Source organism: Lacerta agilis, chromosome 5 (assembly GCF_009819535.1).
Source record: "Lacerta agilis isolate rLacAgi1 chromosome 5, rLacAgi1.pri, whole genome shotgun sequence".
Classification (NCBI taxonomy): Eukaryota; Metazoa; Chordata; class Lepidosauria; order Squamata; family Lacertidae; genus Lacerta; species Lacerta agilis.
The window spans coordinates 27,943,998-27,960,716 of record NC_046316.1 but is presented as its reverse complement, the minus strand read 5'-3'; the positions used below and the strand labels follow the sequence as shown (position 1 = coordinate 27,960,716).

The 16,719-nt window shown below is 45.6% G+C and overlaps 2 protein-coding genes across 4 annotated transcripts in view; one reads left to right on the top strand and one right to left on the bottom strand.

Annotated features, from left to right (window-relative positions):
- SGPL1 (sphingosine-1-phosphate lyase 1) overlaps positions 1-4,354 on the top strand; it is a 33,454-nt gene extending 29,100 nt beyond the window's left edge. Inside the window, exons 10-14 of the mRNA XM_033149086.1 lie at positions 756-905; positions 1,706-1,944; positions 2,806-2,952; positions 3,626-3,746; positions 3,869-4,354. Coding sequence (XP_033004977.1) covers positions 756-905; positions 1,706-1,944; positions 2,806-2,952; positions 3,626-3,746; positions 3,869-4,012 — 801 coding nt within the window. The 3' untranslated portion in view covers positions 4,013-4,354. The remainder of the gene's footprint in view (positions 1-755; positions 906-1,705; positions 1,945-2,805; positions 2,953-3,625; positions 3,747-3,868) is intronic.
- A 2,959-nt stretch (positions 4,355-7,313) lies between these two features.
- On the bottom strand, positions 7,314-16,267 carry PCBD1 (pterin-4 alpha-carbinolamine dehydratase 1). 3 transcript variants are annotated; one of them, XM_033149082.1, is made up of 5 exons: positions 16,134-16,267; positions 15,016-15,057; positions 10,543-10,674; positions 8,881-8,961; positions 7,314-7,721 (listed from the first exon to the last, which is right to left on the bottom strand). In XM_033149082.1, exons 1-5 carry the CDS (start codon positions 16,134-16,136, stop codon positions 7,623-7,625), a joined length of 357 nt encoding a protein of 118 aa, XP_033004973.1. In that variant the 5' UTR covers positions 16,137-16,267; the 3' UTR covers positions 7,314-7,622. The 3 variants fall into 3 exon arrangements, with proteins under 3 accessions (XP_033004973.1, XP_033004974.1, XP_033004976.1); XM_033149083.1 differs by lacking the exon at positions 15,016-15,057 and having other exon boundaries at positions 16,134-16,265; XM_033149085.1 differs by lacking the exons at positions 15,016-15,057; positions 16,134-16,267 and having other exon boundaries at positions 8,881-8,960; positions 10,543-10,644.
- Between the last annotated feature and the right edge of the window lie 452 nt (positions 16,268-16,719).

Sequence of the window (16,719 nt, the reverse complement as noted above, 5' to 3'; positions counted from 1 at the left end):
TGTGTGGGCTCAGCCCAGGAGAGAGAGAGTGCTGTATGTTCTGGCATGTGTGGCAGCTGTGGCTCTCGGTTAGAAGCATACATTTACATTGTACGTGCAAATTAATGTCACCAATTATGCTTCAAATCCTGCCCTGGACATTGGGGTGGGAGTCAGGCTGTACCTTAAGAGAGGGGCTTCAGCTCAGTGGTGGTGAACATGTTTTGCATGCCAAATATCCCTGCTTCAACCTCCTGCTATCTCTAGGTAGGAATGGCAATAAGTTTTGCATCAAACTCTGGAGAGCCTCTGCCAGTCCATATAGAGCTAGATTTGACTTGGATTCATACTGCTTAAGTATCCTGTAGCGTGAATATCAAGCATGAGCTGTTGAAGCATTTTAGTTGGAAGTCGAAGTGACCTTGACTTTGCCGGCAAAAGAAGACATGAGCAGTTTTGGATTTGAAGCAACCGTGTATTGATGCAGATCTCCCGTTCATTGACTTAATGAGGATCAAAGGGAGGATAATAGTTTGGAAATCACAAGTAGAAGGACTTTGGTAGACACTACCAGAATCTGAAGCCGCTGGTCAGGGCCTCCTTGCTTGTAGAATGCCTTGCGAATGGTGAATTTTGCATCTTTTTAGGGAGGAATGCTCAGTCGTCTTTTGTAAATAGGTTTGATACTTTTGAGGTTCACACTTGGCAGGAAGTTTCCGTCTTGTTACTTTTGGTTCAGCTGGAGAAACTAAGTTGATTTCCCCCTTTTGGCACAGCTTGCATTGAAATACAATATTCCCTTCCACGTGGACGCTTGCCTGGGAGGCTTTCTCATTGTCTTCATGGAGAAGGCAGGGTACCCTCTGAAGCAGGGTTTTGATTTCCGAGTGAAAGGTGTCACCAGCATTTCTGCAGATACCCACAAGGTGAGTTTAAGCAGGTTTAATGGAGAAAATATAGCTTGAATTGATTGTCCACTCTCCAAACTGGATCAGGCATGCTTCCTTTAATTCTGCTCCCGATTCATTTGTACGGAAAGACTTTTATGATCATGCCACTGGACATTTGCCCTAAACTGCAATCCTAAACATAAGTCCTTGCAAATAAATTTCACTGCACTTCTCAGTAAACTTGTTTAGTTTCAGGGTATGTAAGCATGATGGCAGATGTGTACACAGCAGGATAATTTACCTTTGCAAGAAAGGAGTGGGCTTTAATAGAAGACTAAATGCATTAATTAATACATTAATACACTAATCTTCAGAATGTTTGGAACTGGGTTCACATGTGATCCTGTGTCCTTTTAGCAAGTTGACACCTGTTGCCTTGTTATGCCCTATCTTTGAAGGAAACACTCCAAATAGCTTGCAGGCTTCCCATAGGCATCTGGTTGGCTATGGTGAGAGTGAGATCCTGGTGCAGGTGGGTCTTTGGCCTCATCTGGCAGAGCTCCTACCTGCTCATAGACTCTCAGCAGCTGGGATGCTTTATAAGAAAAAAGAAAACACACACTTAGCATTTTAAAAATCATTGAAGCCAGTGTGGAATCACTAAGTTGCCGGTTTTACCCTGCAATTCCCTGCAGAAGAACATGTCTGTGGAATTTGAACATGTCTGTGGAATTCAGTCTCCATCAGATTCTTGTGTGTGTGTGGGGGGATTTGTATTAAATGCTTGCTTTTTATTGTTTTGCCACTTGGACTCACTCCCATTTCGCCCTCTGCAGTACGGCTATGCGCCAAAGGGCTCCTCCGTGATCCTGTACAGCAGTGAGAGATATCGGCAGTATCAGTTCTTCATTGCCCCTGACTGGCCAGGAGGTATCTACGCCTCCCCTACCATGTCTGGTTCCAGGCCAGGTGGCCTCATCGCAGCTTGCTGGGCGACGATGATGCACATAGGAGAAGACGGATACGTGGAATACACCAGGAAGATAATTGCAGCTGCGCGCTTCCTCGAAGCAGAGTACGTGCGGGGTTTAAAGGGGACAAAGCCAGATGCTTCAAATAGAGATTTTGAGAGGTGGTCGGGGCCACCCATCTGCCAATCATGACATCATAATGTTGTTGAAATTTGCCCACCTGTCAAATTGGCCCATGAGGCTGATCCTGATAAGGACATGGCCCATGGAGCTAAAAGAGTCCCCCATCCTTGGGATAGCAGCTCCTTGAAGAAGAGAGGCACACGGTGTCACTCCCACCCTGACTTACTCTATGAAAACTTGGGGAAGCTATGGCCTTTCAGATGCTGTTGAACTACAGCTCCCATCATCCCTGACCATGAGCCACAGGTTCCCCACCACTGAGATAAACCATTGTTTAGTGTGATATGAACAGGCCTATGCAAGCCTAAAGCTCACATGCTGCCCTCTCCTGCTCCAGCCAGCATGGCTGCAAGGAGTTTGGAAGTGTTTGCTTACGTTTTCCTTTTAACAGCGGCGTATTTGTCAACCTTCTGTTTGTGTGAAATGAGCCAACTTGAAACCGTGGTTAAGCGACAGTGGGAAAGCTTCCGAACTGCTTCTTGCAGCTGTTCTGGAGGGGAAGAATGGTGACGCTTTCTGTGTTCTTTTAGGGGAAGATTGAGGGTTTTCCTGAATTTAAAGGGAGGGAAGCCAGCCTTTTGACAGTAATAAAAATCTGAACAATATTACCAGAATTCAATGTAATTAAGATGTATGCATCATTTTTTTTTGTCAGTATAAAAAGGCAATAGGAATATTTTGATTTTGTTCTGTGAACTGCCCTGAGACCTCTGGGTATAGGGCAGTATATAAATTGAATAAATAATAATAGTGTAAACTTTTAAAACTTGCATCTTTTTAAGGCTGCGGAAAATTGACAAACTCTTCATCTTTGGAAATCCCGAGGTGTCTGCACTTGCTTTGGGGTCAGACAAATTTGACATATATCGGTTGGCAAACATGTTAATAACGAGAGGATGGAATCTGAACATTCTGCAGTTTCCTCCAAGGTGAGCTCGTCGTGATCCTGGGCTCTGTGGGCTGAGTGCTTTGATGATCACCTGGGAGGCAGGAGAATGAGCAACAGTCAAGGAGCTGTTTTGGCGCCTGCCCCCCCCCCCCATCTCCGAGGAAAATTTATTTGCCGCAATAGCCACATTAAAAATGACTACATTTTACGTGAGCCAAGTACTCAAATCATCTGGAGTGAGAGGGCACGGTGAGGAGGGGCAAAGGAATTCACATGCCGTTGTGCCACGATGCGAGGAGGATGGGAAGCTTCTTTCGCATTTTATCTCACAAAGACGCTTTTCTTTTTAAACCAAAAAAGCGTTGACACAGATGGCTTCTGCATTTTAGTAGTAGAGCGAAAAAGGTACTGACTTGTTGGGTGTCCAGTGACTTCACAAATACCTTGGTTTCTCAAGAGGAACAGGAAGCACATAGAATCAGCGCTTCCTGTTGTGTTCATGTAAATTTACAACCAGCTCCAGTCTGTGTTCAAAACCCAAAGCAGCTGCTGTATTCCACACAGGTGAGCATCGTGTATGGATGAAAGATGCTCTTCAGATCTACCAGCAGTTTTCTAGAACTAAAAGAAAGGATATGTACAAACGGCTGCGAAACAAAACAGCACTATTGGGAACAAAGCTAATTTTTTTTCCTTTTTATCTCCTTCCCTAGTATTCATTTTTGCTTAACCCAAGTGCACACAAAGCCTGGGGTGGTTGAACTGCTGCTGAACGACATCAAAGAATGTGTCCACGAGATCATGAAGTTCCCCGAGGGCAAGACCACTGGCCTGGTAAGACGACCCTCAAATTCGAAGGGGATGCTTTGGGTTGAATTTCAGCAGGAGCGTCTTGCGTTTGCCAAAAAAAACTTGGATGCGTTTATTGATTTTTCATTTTCTTTTGACTTTTGTAGGGTGCCATCTATGGCATGGCCCAAGCCATCCCCGACAGGAATATGATTTCAGAGATTGCTGGTGCTTACTTGGACTGCCTGTATAGCACGGAAGTGTCTCCTTCGTCTGAAGCACATGTGAATGGGTCTCCAGGCCTCCACTGATTCTGTGTGTCTAGTCCACTGATGGATGGTATTCTAAAGAATTCCAGGGGAAAGGAATGTTGGTCCTCCTGCGGATCATATGGCAGCTTGATCTCTGTTCTTGTCACATCTCTCTTTCTGAAAAGCATCGGCTCTGTTCACCATTTTGTTTGAGTTTTCAGAGTTAAGTGCTTTCCTTCCCCCCTTTCTTTCTAATACTAACTCCTTGTGTTTCTTCACACTTGCTCACTGCTGCTCCTCCTAGTCCTCGACAGAACAGCTATATTTATGTCCACTGCAACTCCATTCTACCCCTCCTCATTCTCAGGTGTTCAAAATCTATACATTCCTTTCCTTCCTCCTGGTTGGCTTTTTGTTTGTATATTTGCTGAATGATGAGCCACGGGGAAATAACTGAAAGTGTTGGAAGAGGAGAACGGAGAAACTCGTTTGTTTTTTCCACATCGGCAGGTGTGGGGTTTGCTCTGAAAGGTACTTAGCTCTGTTCGTTTCCCCCATGGTATGATCTTGCTGCTTTCCTCTTTCTCTGGATTTTTTTACAGTGCCTCCCACAGCCCTATTGAGTCGTGGCATATCTGTGGAACAGCTTCAAGGGCAACAACTTATTCAGTTATCTGAAGGTTTTGCTCCAGCTTAAAATAATGCACTCTCAGCAGTGTTAGAAAGCGATTTTGCGATTCCTAGGTGCCAGAATTGGATTTTGAGAAGTCCAGAGCTCTGCTCTCCTTCCTTGTAACTGGTTCTGAGCTTTTATAAAAGTGGAGAGCACAAACATCCAAATTTTTGTTTTGTTTTAAATGTAATCTCCGTTTGGCTTTCTTTGTGCTGCTTTGACTGTAAGGCACATTTCTACAAAGAGCACTCACAGGTTTGCCTTAATGTTGATAGCATTCCCCCTGGGAAGCCCAGGAAGGGAGCAGAATACCATCAGCCAACAGGTGATCAACTCTTTTGTGGTACTACACTGAAAACAACCTCAGTGGCGAATCAGCCTCAGGTATAATGAAAACATTCCACTCTCCGTTCCTATTTATAGGTAGAAGAGGACTTCACAACTGTGTTTTGGGCTACCTGCTGACTAGGAGGAGTGGTCTTAACTTGTATTCCGATACTACTGTGCATTTCAGTTTGCTTTTAGAAAACAGCTATAATTCCTGAGAAAAGCAGGCACCAGTAGCTTCTTCCAAGGCTTGAAGTGAGGGTGAAAGCAGAGTTTTCAGTCGGGACTTGAGCCATTTTGATACAGCACTAAGTACTTCACTGGGTCAGTCTCATGAAATATTTCATTACCTCCTACTTGGTAGCAGTGGTTCCTTTGAAGGAAGCACAAATGTGAATTTACAGAATTGTAGATTTGTGAAGCACATTGTTTTGCGCCATTATGACAGAATCCTTTTCGTGGCTTTATTTGTTTAGTGGGACATGTTCCCGTTTGACTATTGTGAATTCTGGGAATATTGGCTTAGCCCTCCATAGCCATCTTTCTGATTTAGTTTTAAATCTAGCCAGTCCAACCAGAATGCTTTGCAAACAACTTGGACTTGTATAGAACTCACGATAACTTACTACTGTGTGCTGTTCACCAGGTTGACAGTTCTGCATTATTTAAGAAAGGGAAACATTTGACCATCACATCCTTGTGCATAACTCACCCAGAAATGTGTTCCAAGTAGTTCTGATTATGTTTTAGAGTGGAATGAAACTCTTGTCAGTTTCTGCAATAAATGATTTGGGTTTTGCAGTCCAATCAGGAAGTTGAACATGTGTTTGCATACACCTTTTTTTTTTTTTAAATTACTCTGTAGGATACTGTCTCGGTACTATTTTATTTTGAATGCATAATCCATGTTTACTTTATCATGCATCATGTATACAATTCCAGGTTTAAAATAAAAAAATTCTAGGGCAGAAAAAAAGTTTTTTGTTTTTTTTAATATTGTTGGCATGACTTCCATTTAGCAGATAAGATTTTTAAATGTAGAGCTGCATTCACTGGTAACTTTTATTGCACGGCCTTTCACAAATCATCAAGTATTATTAGAAATGAAGGTCTGCTGCCCAATTTGTTTTCAACTTGGTTTTACAAAAGTGTAAAATGTAACGAGTACATTCACTTTTTCTTTTCAGGTACAGTGGTACTTTGGTTCTCGAACTTAATCCGTTCCGGGAGTCCATTTGACTCCCAAAACAATTCAAAAACCAAGGCGCGGCTTTCGATTGGCTGCAGAGGACGTTTGGCTTCCGAAAAACATTCGCAAACCGGAACACTCACTTCTGGGTTTGCGATTCTGTTTGTTCGACAACTAAGCCATTGTAGGTACCACTGTATTTGAGACCACTGTATTTGAGACAAACACTCATAGATGTTGTTTACTAAAGGGTACAATCCTATGGTCCCAGGGGCCATAGCATAGACTGGATCTGTCCTTCTGACATCACAGCTTGGACCTCTGCAAGGGACTTCTCTCTCTTCTGACATGGTACAACCAGAAATGGGACATTCTAGGAAATGGTTTGGATCTGAAGGATCCGAAAGTCATCCTAGTTCCCTACCACACCCACCTCAAATTAGAGAGACATTTATATGCCACCTTTTTCTTCCAAGGATCTCGAGGTGGTGTACATGGTTCCTCCTCCCTACTTCATCCTCACAACAACCCTGTGAGGTAGGGTTAGGCTAAGAGATGGTGACTGGCTCAAGGTCACTCACTAAGCTTCATGGCTGAGTAGGGACTGGAACCCTGCTCTCCCAGGTCCTAGTCTGACACTCTTAACCATTTAATTATGCTCATCGAAGTAACTGTAGCAATGGAGGACAGTCCTGTGCCCTTCCTCCACCTAATAGGATGCTGGGACAAGGTGGCAGGCTTGCATTAACACCCCCCCCCCTGCACGCATCATTTATCACGCCCGGTTCAGAAAATGCCTGGTTTGAGTTCCGTCTGCTCATTGGTGTTCTGGAATATGCCCTCCAGCAGGTAGAAGGTAAGACTCGGGGAACAGGACAGGTGATAAGTTTATTGTAAACTGCTTAAGTCACAAGCCAGGTTGACTAACTAACTGTATCGCAGGTAGGGCAGGGCAATACCTGGTTTTATCACCAGCTAAAAACATTGCAATAGACCGATAGCTCCATCCTTTATTTCAGACATCATGATATATGTAGAAGCACTGGCTGGCTTCACGGTTGTCCCCACAGTGTGATTTTTGCATAGCACACACATACACCATGATTCACGACATATTGGCAGGTCAAAAATTATGAAACGGTTATCGTGATATGGACTTCAAACCAGTTTTAGACGATATATCGCCTACCCCAAAGGTAGCTTTTTACTGTGCTGGTATAATACTGCTTGAACAGACTACGGAGTAGCAACACTGAATTCTGAGAGGCAATAAACATGGCACAAGACACCTTTGACAAAAAAAACACAAAATAATGCAATGGCATGGATTTTTAAAATGGCATGGTACCATCATGCACTGGGCTAATACCTAGGCTCTGTCAGCAACTGGATAAAAATAATTATCTGCATCAACACCTCACACTTCTCCCTCGGCATTGGCTTGCACAATAGAAGACTGTAGATGGCAGGGGTGGCCGAGTCTAAGCCAGCGTGTTTGCCACTTGCTCTATGAAGCTGGCCAAGTTGATATCCCGCTCCGATAAGCCTCCACACTCATGGGTGCTCAAGGTTATGTGAACCTACAAATATAAAAATAAAAAATGTCATCATGCCGAGTGGGAATACAGGAAGCACATGTCAAGTTTGCAAGCACCCTAGAGCAGCAGGACACATTTTAAAAGTTCAGTACCGCAGTACGAAGTACCTCTTACTCCTGGCCCCAGAGAGTACACCAGCACAACTTAGGGCTTAATCCAAAACTTTTCATGTTGGCGACACGCTTTTTAGAAGTGCATCATTTCGTGACACAGTAGTTCAGCTTTTACTAGCAAACTAACCCCTTTCCGGCCCCGGGAGGAGCGTGGGGAGTGTTTGCGCAACATACCTACACACTGCAGCGGACACACAGTTTGGAAAGCTCTGGTTTAATCTATGCCACATACATTAGAAGAATCCACTTTGGATCTAGGGGAATTCTAAAGATCTCTATTGCTTCTTAGCTGCTGGCGAAACATTGATTTTAAAGTGGAAAAAAGAAATACTGATGCCTTGGCCAAGGGACACGATCCTCCTTTTACGCAACCCAAGAGCTGTCTAGGCATAAATAGCACAGCCCTAGTGGTTCCTTCCCCTTCTTTTGCATTGGTAAAGGAAGTGTTCTTTACCCAGGCAGAGGACTGTAGTTCAGAAGTAGAGAATCTGACTTTGTTTGCAGAAGGTCCTGGCATTTGCAGCTGGGGCTGGGAAGGCCCCATGCCTGACACCTAGACAGCTGCTGCCAGTCAAGGGTAGACTATACTGAGCTAAGCTGCACCCATCTTCTGGCTGTGACTAAGGCAGCTTCCTGGATTTCTAGCTTCCCCCTGTCAAGCCCCTGCAGAATACCATACCTTTGAAAGGAAGAGGACAGGCCCAAGTTGGCTGGCAGGGGTAAAATGTAGCTGGTAGGTGACATTTTGGATGGAGGGTTAACACCCCTCCCCTTCTAGGCTCCTCAGTGGTATATGCTTAAGGGGAGGGGACACAATGGGAATTGGGGAGATGGAAAGCACGGTTTGGTTATCTTGATCTTAAGCCAGTAGCATTTAATCACATGCAGCTCAATCCTACTCATGTCTACTCAAAAAGTTAGCCTCGTTGAGCTCAGCGGAGCTTACTCCCAGGTGAACGGTGTATATTGTAAGATTGCAACCACAGACCGCTTTGTCTAAGCTTGGACAGCCACCTGTTCTCTCTTACCTTGTTGTAGACATTGAACCATTCAGGGTGGTGGTCCAGTTTTTCTGCCTGCAGAGCTACTCTGGTCATAAATCCAAAGGCCTGCTCACGAGATGCAAAGGACGAGTTAGGAAAACACACACACATACAAGTTCGCACATTATGAACTTCATAAATATCAACCAATGCTCATTTCTCTCAACACAGGCTTGTCATTGACTCTTACATAGTTTAAAAGAATAGACAGTCATTGACAACACAGTACTGCACACAATGTAGTAATTTGGTAGAGAAGGGTTTACCTTGGGGAGGCTTAAACTGCACTTAAGCTATTGCCCCAAGGGAGAGCTCAGTCGGTAGAGCATGATACTTAATCTCAGGGTCATGAGTTCGAGCCCCATGTTGGGTGAAAGACTCCTGCATTGCAGGGGGTTGGCCCAGATGATCCTTGTGGTCCCTTCCAACTCTTCTATGATTCAAAGTTCTGAATTGGCATAAACAATATCCTGCTGCCTAGAGTAAGAGTTAAGACGGGGTGCAATCTAGCACCAGTCAAGTCAATGGTAGTTCTTTCCTTTCCCCTGAAAGCATTAGGGACTGCACCCATGATACTGTTCCATCAAATAAATACACTTAAGTGCAAATAAATGTTAAGAATAATATGGCACTAACACACACAATTGTTTAAAAATTCAAATAGCAGCAGCTTGTGTGTGTGATGTAGATAGATCTATATATCGGGATAACAGCTGGATTCTCTGCCACATTCCTGAGAAAAATGCGAAACTGCTATTTGCATTGGGAGGAAAATCCCCTTTTGCTGGGAGTGTGTGTGTGCCTAATTAGAATATAGGGTTAAATTTGCCTCCTACATCTCTACACTTTTGTATGCATCAGATGAGACGGTGACAACAACAACTTTTTGCATTTTTTTAAAAATCCATGTTAAGGGCAAACACATATTTGGCCCCCAGGACACTATAAACACAGTAAAAAAGGAAGTTACAATGCAAGAAAAACAAAAACAAACTACATTCAGAGATAGTGCTAGGTTAAGATCTCTAGGGTTTGAGCAGCAGCAGCAACTCCTATGCCTAGGGATATACTTCTGCCATTCTGTAGGGGACCCTGAACCACTCCAATGGGAAGCAGTGGCAAGCCCTGACCTTTGACCCTGGCAAGCTCCACAACACAGATGTTTGCCTTGGTCATAGAATGCCGCTAGGTTGGCCATCTCTTCCTCCCTCTCTCCATGGAGGTGTCATGCTGCAGCTGCACCCATAGCCAAGTCCTACATCAGGGGTCAGCAAACTTTTTCAGCACGGGGCCGGTCCACTGTCCCTCAGACCTTGTGGGGGGCCAGACCATATTTTGAAAAGAAAAAAAAAAGAACGAATTCCTGTGCCCCACAAATAACCCATAGATACATTTTAAATAAAAGGACACATTCTACTCATGTAAAAAAAACACTGATTCCCGGACCATCCGCAGGCCAGATTTAGAATGCAATTGGGCCGGATCCGGCCCCCAGACCTTAGTCTGCCTACCCATGTCCTTTATCAACAAATAGAGAGCTGCAATGGGGCAGGGAGCGGGTTGAAGCTCCCATTGCTACCTGCTTGAGCTTCCCTGGAATAAAATCCAGACAAAAGAACTATGATGTGGGGATATTATGATTTATACCCGATTGAAGTCCTTGAAGTGGAACTCCTTGTAAATGGCATCTCTACCCTCCACCTCATTCCATCCAACAGCTCTGAGATTGGGCAGCAGCTGTTCTCTCTCTTCGCCGCTTAGTCTGTGGGCTTTTCCCGCCTAGGAAAGAGAGCAAGAGAGAGAGAGAGAAAGAAAGTGGAACTGCCACAAGAGTTTTAAGGTCACCTTCAGGACTTCATAATACAAGCTTCATTTGGAATGCACACTCTCAATTGGGGCGGAGAGCAGGACAATCGGTCTTGGAAGAAGAGCCAAACTAGTGCGCCCATCAGCGAACATCTGAACTCTCCATTTCGAAAAAGTAATTCAGACTGAAAGCTCAGAGGGTGGTTTGTTCCATACATGCGAGTAGACTTTGACTTGCAGCTGAGCAACAGATGTGCAACAAAAGAACGTCGGTCGGAGCAGGTCAGGTGTGGGAAGGGATTTGTCTATGAGCATTTTGATAGGGTAAGGCGTTCAAACTTCTCTTGTTTCAGAGTTATTTTGGATCAATTGAACCATCTGGGTGAGAACATCTGACAAGATGTTCGCCCCACTTTTAACTGCCACCCACAATGTTTGGGTCTTGCTACACTTTCTTTGTAGGAAATGCCACAAAAACAACAACTGTAATATGCCATTAGGAACAGCCCAGTGTATGCATTACCTACAGTAGAGGTGAAAAATGGGGCTCTCCAGATGCTGGACAAAGCTTCCATCATCCCTGGCCAATGGCCATGCTCTCTAGTACTTATAGGAGTTGAAGTCGAGGTGTTTGAACCCATCCTTTGGCCAACAGGCTAAATTGCAAACCTTTCCATATCTCCTACTCACTGGGCTCTGTCTTGGGAGCAGTTAACCAGCTACACCAGGCTATACACCTAGGGCTTATGAACGAGAGAACCACCGATTCGAAGACGCAACGGTACACACTGCTTGGCAACTTCACCTGGAATCTAGAAAAAAGAACGTCACCCAGTAGCAACAGAATCCTGCTTTTAGGCATTTTCACTGTCAACAAGTTGCTATCAGTTTGGTTTTTTTGCATCCTGCAGTTGGTGCCTGTGATTAGACGCTCTCCTAAACTACACCACAACGCACACCTGCAACGTCACATCACGTGCGCTGTTGGGGGTGCAGTGCATTTTCTGTCTTTGGGAAAGCTTTTCTTAAAGCACGCTGCTATTATTCTCTGGGAAATAGGAAGCACCCATGTTTATATGAAGGGGGGGGGTTAACCAGCTTGTTTGCAGTTAATGGTTAAAAGCTATTGCATTACTTTGTTCTGCCGTTTAAACTCGCCTGGATATTGGGAAGGACAGAGAGCGGCAAATCGGGAACAGCCAGTACTGTTGTCCATAGCACAGTAACTTATTGGAAACAGCCTTTCTAATGCAATGAACCCCTCCCCAGTCTGCAGCAAATTTTGTTTGAACCAGAATTTGGATAATAAATGGAACCACTTTGGGTAATATTTTGTATGACTGCTATTACCACTGGGGTGGAGGGAAGGTGGAGAGAGGGGGGAAATACCATTATTATGCAAGAACAAGCCTCCCAGTCCATGGCGATCCAAGGCTAGGCTGGCTTATGTAAGGCAGTGCCGTCAGCAGGAGGCACAACCGGACTTTCCCAAGCCATGGCCTTGAAAGATCTTTGATAAGGTCATGAGACTGAGTGTCCCAACACAGCTGGTGGGTTGTGTTTTTCAACAACTAAAACACAGGAAATGATTTGTTTTTGCCAAGCACCCAAGGCTGAATGCACACAAGTTAAATTCATGTAAGTTGTGGGCTTACTGCACATTGTTTTATAACACAACCACAACTTTGCATCACCATGCAATACATAAGATAGTTACTGAATATCAAACATTTGTGTAATTAGCCTGCCTTTCCCGTTAGGGCAATTTGCTTGGACTAGACGCCACTGTGGTTTCTTAAAAGGACAACAAAGAAGCTTTTTGTGGATAGCTCAGTTGGTTAGAGTGTGGTGCTGAAAACACCAAGGTCACAGGTTTGATCCCCATATGGGACAGCTGCGTATTCCTGAATCGCAGGGGGTTGGACTAGATGAACCTCAAGGTCCCTTCCAACTCTGCAATTCTACCAAAACAGTATTCATATTAGATCAGGGAAGCATCACTAAGGTGATGTCTGGTAGATTCCTGCTTTGAACATCTTACAATACAGCTGAAGATGTGGATTGTTTACGACTCTGGTCATACATAAACACACACATAGATGCATATGAGGTTCTTGAGGCTTCTGTCATGTATGAGCTAACTCACACTGCTAGTGTGTAGAGAAAGCTTCACAAGACTGGAATCCCCAAAAGGAGGGGGGAGGCTTTCCTTTGATCCTCCAGATGTTTTATTCCCCTTAGCTCCCCCACCAAGATGGCCAATGGTCAGGTATGGCTGAAGATGTCCTTCAGCAACCATTGGAGAGCCACTCTACTGTAAACCAGCAAGCTCACGGAGGGCTAAAAACAGCCTTCCCCCAACCTGGCGCCCTCCAGATGTTTCGGACTACCAGCTCCTGCCAGCCCCAACCAGGATAGCCAACCGTCAGGTATGATGGGAGTTTCCAGTCCAACAGTATCTGGAGGGTTGCAGGACCCTCACCCCTATACCCTGCAGGGAATATTCAGGGAGTCACTCAAAGGGGTTTCTTCCCATTTTCATTTCAGCCAATTGTTTTGTTGAAGTGCAGCTGCAGAGAGTAAACACTGCTCAGTGCAATAAAGCTCCAGCCTTTGCCCTTTGAGTGAGATCAGTAGATAAGCTGGCACAAGGTATCTTAGCAACAATAAAGGAGAAAGGACACGAGAGCCCACTGCTTTTTGCTCTTCCAGAAACTGCCTGCTAGAAGGGAGGAGGCAACTGTCACGAGAAAAGGAAAACAGGAGTTCCCCTCTATCATGTGAGTGGATGTTTCAAAGAGCTCGCATACAGTTTTAAGATGGATGTTGTTGCCGTCAAGGCAGCAGACACTGGTGCGGTTCTTCCACTTTATCCTTGAAGTGGTTAAAGGTAAAGGGACCCCTGACCATTAGGTCCAGTCGTGGACGACTCTGGAGCCACGGCGCTCATCTCGCTTTATTGGCCGAGGGAGCCGGCGTACAGCTTCCGGGTCATGTGGCCAGCATGACTAAGCTGCTTCTGATGAACCAGAGCAGCGCACGGAAACGCCATTTACCTTCCCGCTGGAGCGGTACCTATTTATCTACTTGCACTTTGACAGCTTTCAAACTGCTAGGTTGGCAGGAGCAGGGACCGAGCAGCAGGAGCTCACCCCGCCACGGGGATTCGAACCGCCAACCTTCTGATCGGCAAGCCCTAGGCTCTGTGATTTAGACCACAGCGCCACCCATGTCCCAGCGCCACCTGCTGGGTGGTTGGTGCTCCAGCAATTAATGGAAGGTTAAAAAGAAATTCAGATAAGGCAACTGCAAAAAGCAGGCTCTCCACTCCTGAAAGGGATACGTCCCTTGTGGGATTGTGCCACAACTCTTGCAAATCCCAGGCCATGACAAAAAAACAAGATAAGGTAGTGATAGTGATGATGACTAAGCAAGGCTAAATCAATTCTTTTCACTTCTTTTACAGTTTAAACAAATCAACACTTTAATTATGCAACCTTGCCATACAATGCAAGAATAGGATTTTAAAGTGACACTCCTTGATTTCATCTACTGTATTCAGTTTAAAGACGACATCCCCTTCCTGGCACACTAAACTTGGCAGGCTTTGCCCCACTTTCTGATGCTGCCCAGAAATGGAAAGAGATTACATCCATCAAGGATGCATATAGAAGTCATATAGACAAGCCTAGAGAAGGCCTCACCTGCTAAGGCAGGGATGGAGAACCTGCAGCATCTTGTTGGACCCCAGCTCCCATCAGCCTTGATCACTGGCCATGTTGACTAGGGCTGATGGGAGGTGGAGTTCAGCAAGTTCCCCATCCCTGTGCAGGGTCTGTGATGTTGAGCCTCTGTTAAAAATGGCAGGCATCCAGAAGACACAAACGATGGGGTGGAGAACAGTGTCCTTCAACCTTCAAGTCTGCAGATGCTGGCGGGACACCTCTTCCCATTATCCCTAGCCAGCTTGGCCAACAGTCAGGAATGGAGAGAGCTGAGGTCCAGCTTGCTTCCCCTATCTAATGCGTCTGACCATGAGACCTAGGCTGTGGGTGTGTATGTTTAATGCCACACAGATCCGATGTGCTTTGCCCCTTTTCCTCTCCAACATAGGAAACAAAAAACGCTTTCCACATGCTTTCCACAAACCATTAAAGTCCACATGCTTCTCATTACAGCTGACTGCCAAAAGCATTTAAAGGGGAACGTCACACCAACAAATGTAATTTTCTAACTTCCTGGACCCAGTTATAAACAACAGATGCATGAAAAGCTAATTCAGGCATACAACAGAAGTTACTTTCGTCTACTTACTTGGAACTTAAAAAGGTATAGCAACTCCCTTTCAGGCTTCAGCTGGGGATGGCAAAAGTTGCAAAATGTATTACCCAAAAGGCAGTGGCAACAACATCCTCCACTCCCCCAAAACTCACACATGAAACATTGACTGTGTATGCACCATCCATTTAAAACACATGTCCCTCCCAAGAATCCTGGGAGCTGTAGTTTAAAGATACAGGGAACTGAAGCTCTATAAGGGGTAAACAACAGTTCCCAGAGTCCTTTTTTGGGAGGGTGTGTGCTTTAAACCAGATGTTCCCAAGCTTGGGTACCTAGATATTTTTTTTGACTACAACTCCCATCATCCCAACTAGCTAGCAAGACCAGCGGTCAGGGTTGATGGGGGTTAAGAGTCTCACAACATCTGGGGACCCAAAGCTGGGAAAGGCTGATTTCAATGCCTTTTTCACCTGTCTGCTTAAGTCCCTCCCAAAAACAAGAACAGCAAACTCTCTTAAAGCAACATTTAAACCTAGCCAGGGACAAAATTAGGCTTTATTTCACCCGTGCATATGTGCACGCACATGCTGGGAACCTCAATGGTGCCACACTGAAGGCTTCACCTGGGGGGAAAAAACCTGGCTGCTAGCCCCCCCCCCCCAGCTAAAAACAGAAACTGCCAGACGCTCTCTCCTTCCCTCCCCCCACTGTCCACCCCCTTGCTCTGCTGGGTTCAAAGGTGCCACGGTTCTTAGAGGACGCCAACCCACCTTATTTTATGATTGTCCGTGTGCCTAACAAGAGTACAACTGTCGTGGCCGTAGAAATACTACAGCTTTCAGAGAGATCCGTTGAAATGCAAAGAGAGTGGCACCTTAAGACATTGGGATTCTCCCCATCTTCGAGTCTGAGCCTAAGAACACACAAACAAAACAAAAAACCCCTTCCTCCCGCCCCGCCCCTCCTTTCCCGGCTTTAAAGAAGGGCAGGGCGTTTAACTTGGCTTATGCATTAACTCGTCCACCTATTTCACCTGAGCGGCTCCACCTTCCTCAATGCCTCCGTTTTTGCACCAGGAGGGATCTCTTAAGCTAGGTTTGCAAGCCACCGTGCAAAGGACCTGCAACAAGAAAGCACCTTCTCTAACTTACCATGCTTGCAGGCGGTTAACTAGCAGCCGGGTTGTGCAAGCAACAGGAGGGCGAGCGGGCGCTCATAGCACCGCCCGGGCGCTTCGCAGACGTTCTGCTTTCGGCCTTGCGTTGGCGGAAGAGGGCGGGGCCTCTGTCCGCAGGCTGCTCACTGGGAGCGGGAGTAGCTTTTTCAATGATTAACCAATGACGTATCCGCGGAGGTGGAATCTCGAGGCGCGCAAGGTTCCGAAGCGGCCCTTTGATCCTGATTACTGAATGGAACAAAGGTTCGCGCGAGGGGGCGGGGCGGGCCAGATTAAGGGTGACCAAAGTGAGGGAGGGAATACTCCGCCAACGCAAGAGGATGCTGTGTGATTTGCCAGAGATTCTCTTAGCGGTGATTCCTGCATTGCCAGGCGGGTTGGGCTAGATGACCGCGTGGGTTGCCTCCGACTCTACAATTCCGTAAGATGGGCAGCAACTGCTGATGGCAGCAGAGCTTTGCTCCCATTCCAAGGTTCCATTGCCTTCAAATGCACATAGAAGCGAAATCCCAGATATGTGGGGTCAGGATTGCAGCCCTGCTTACAACCCATTAAGACAG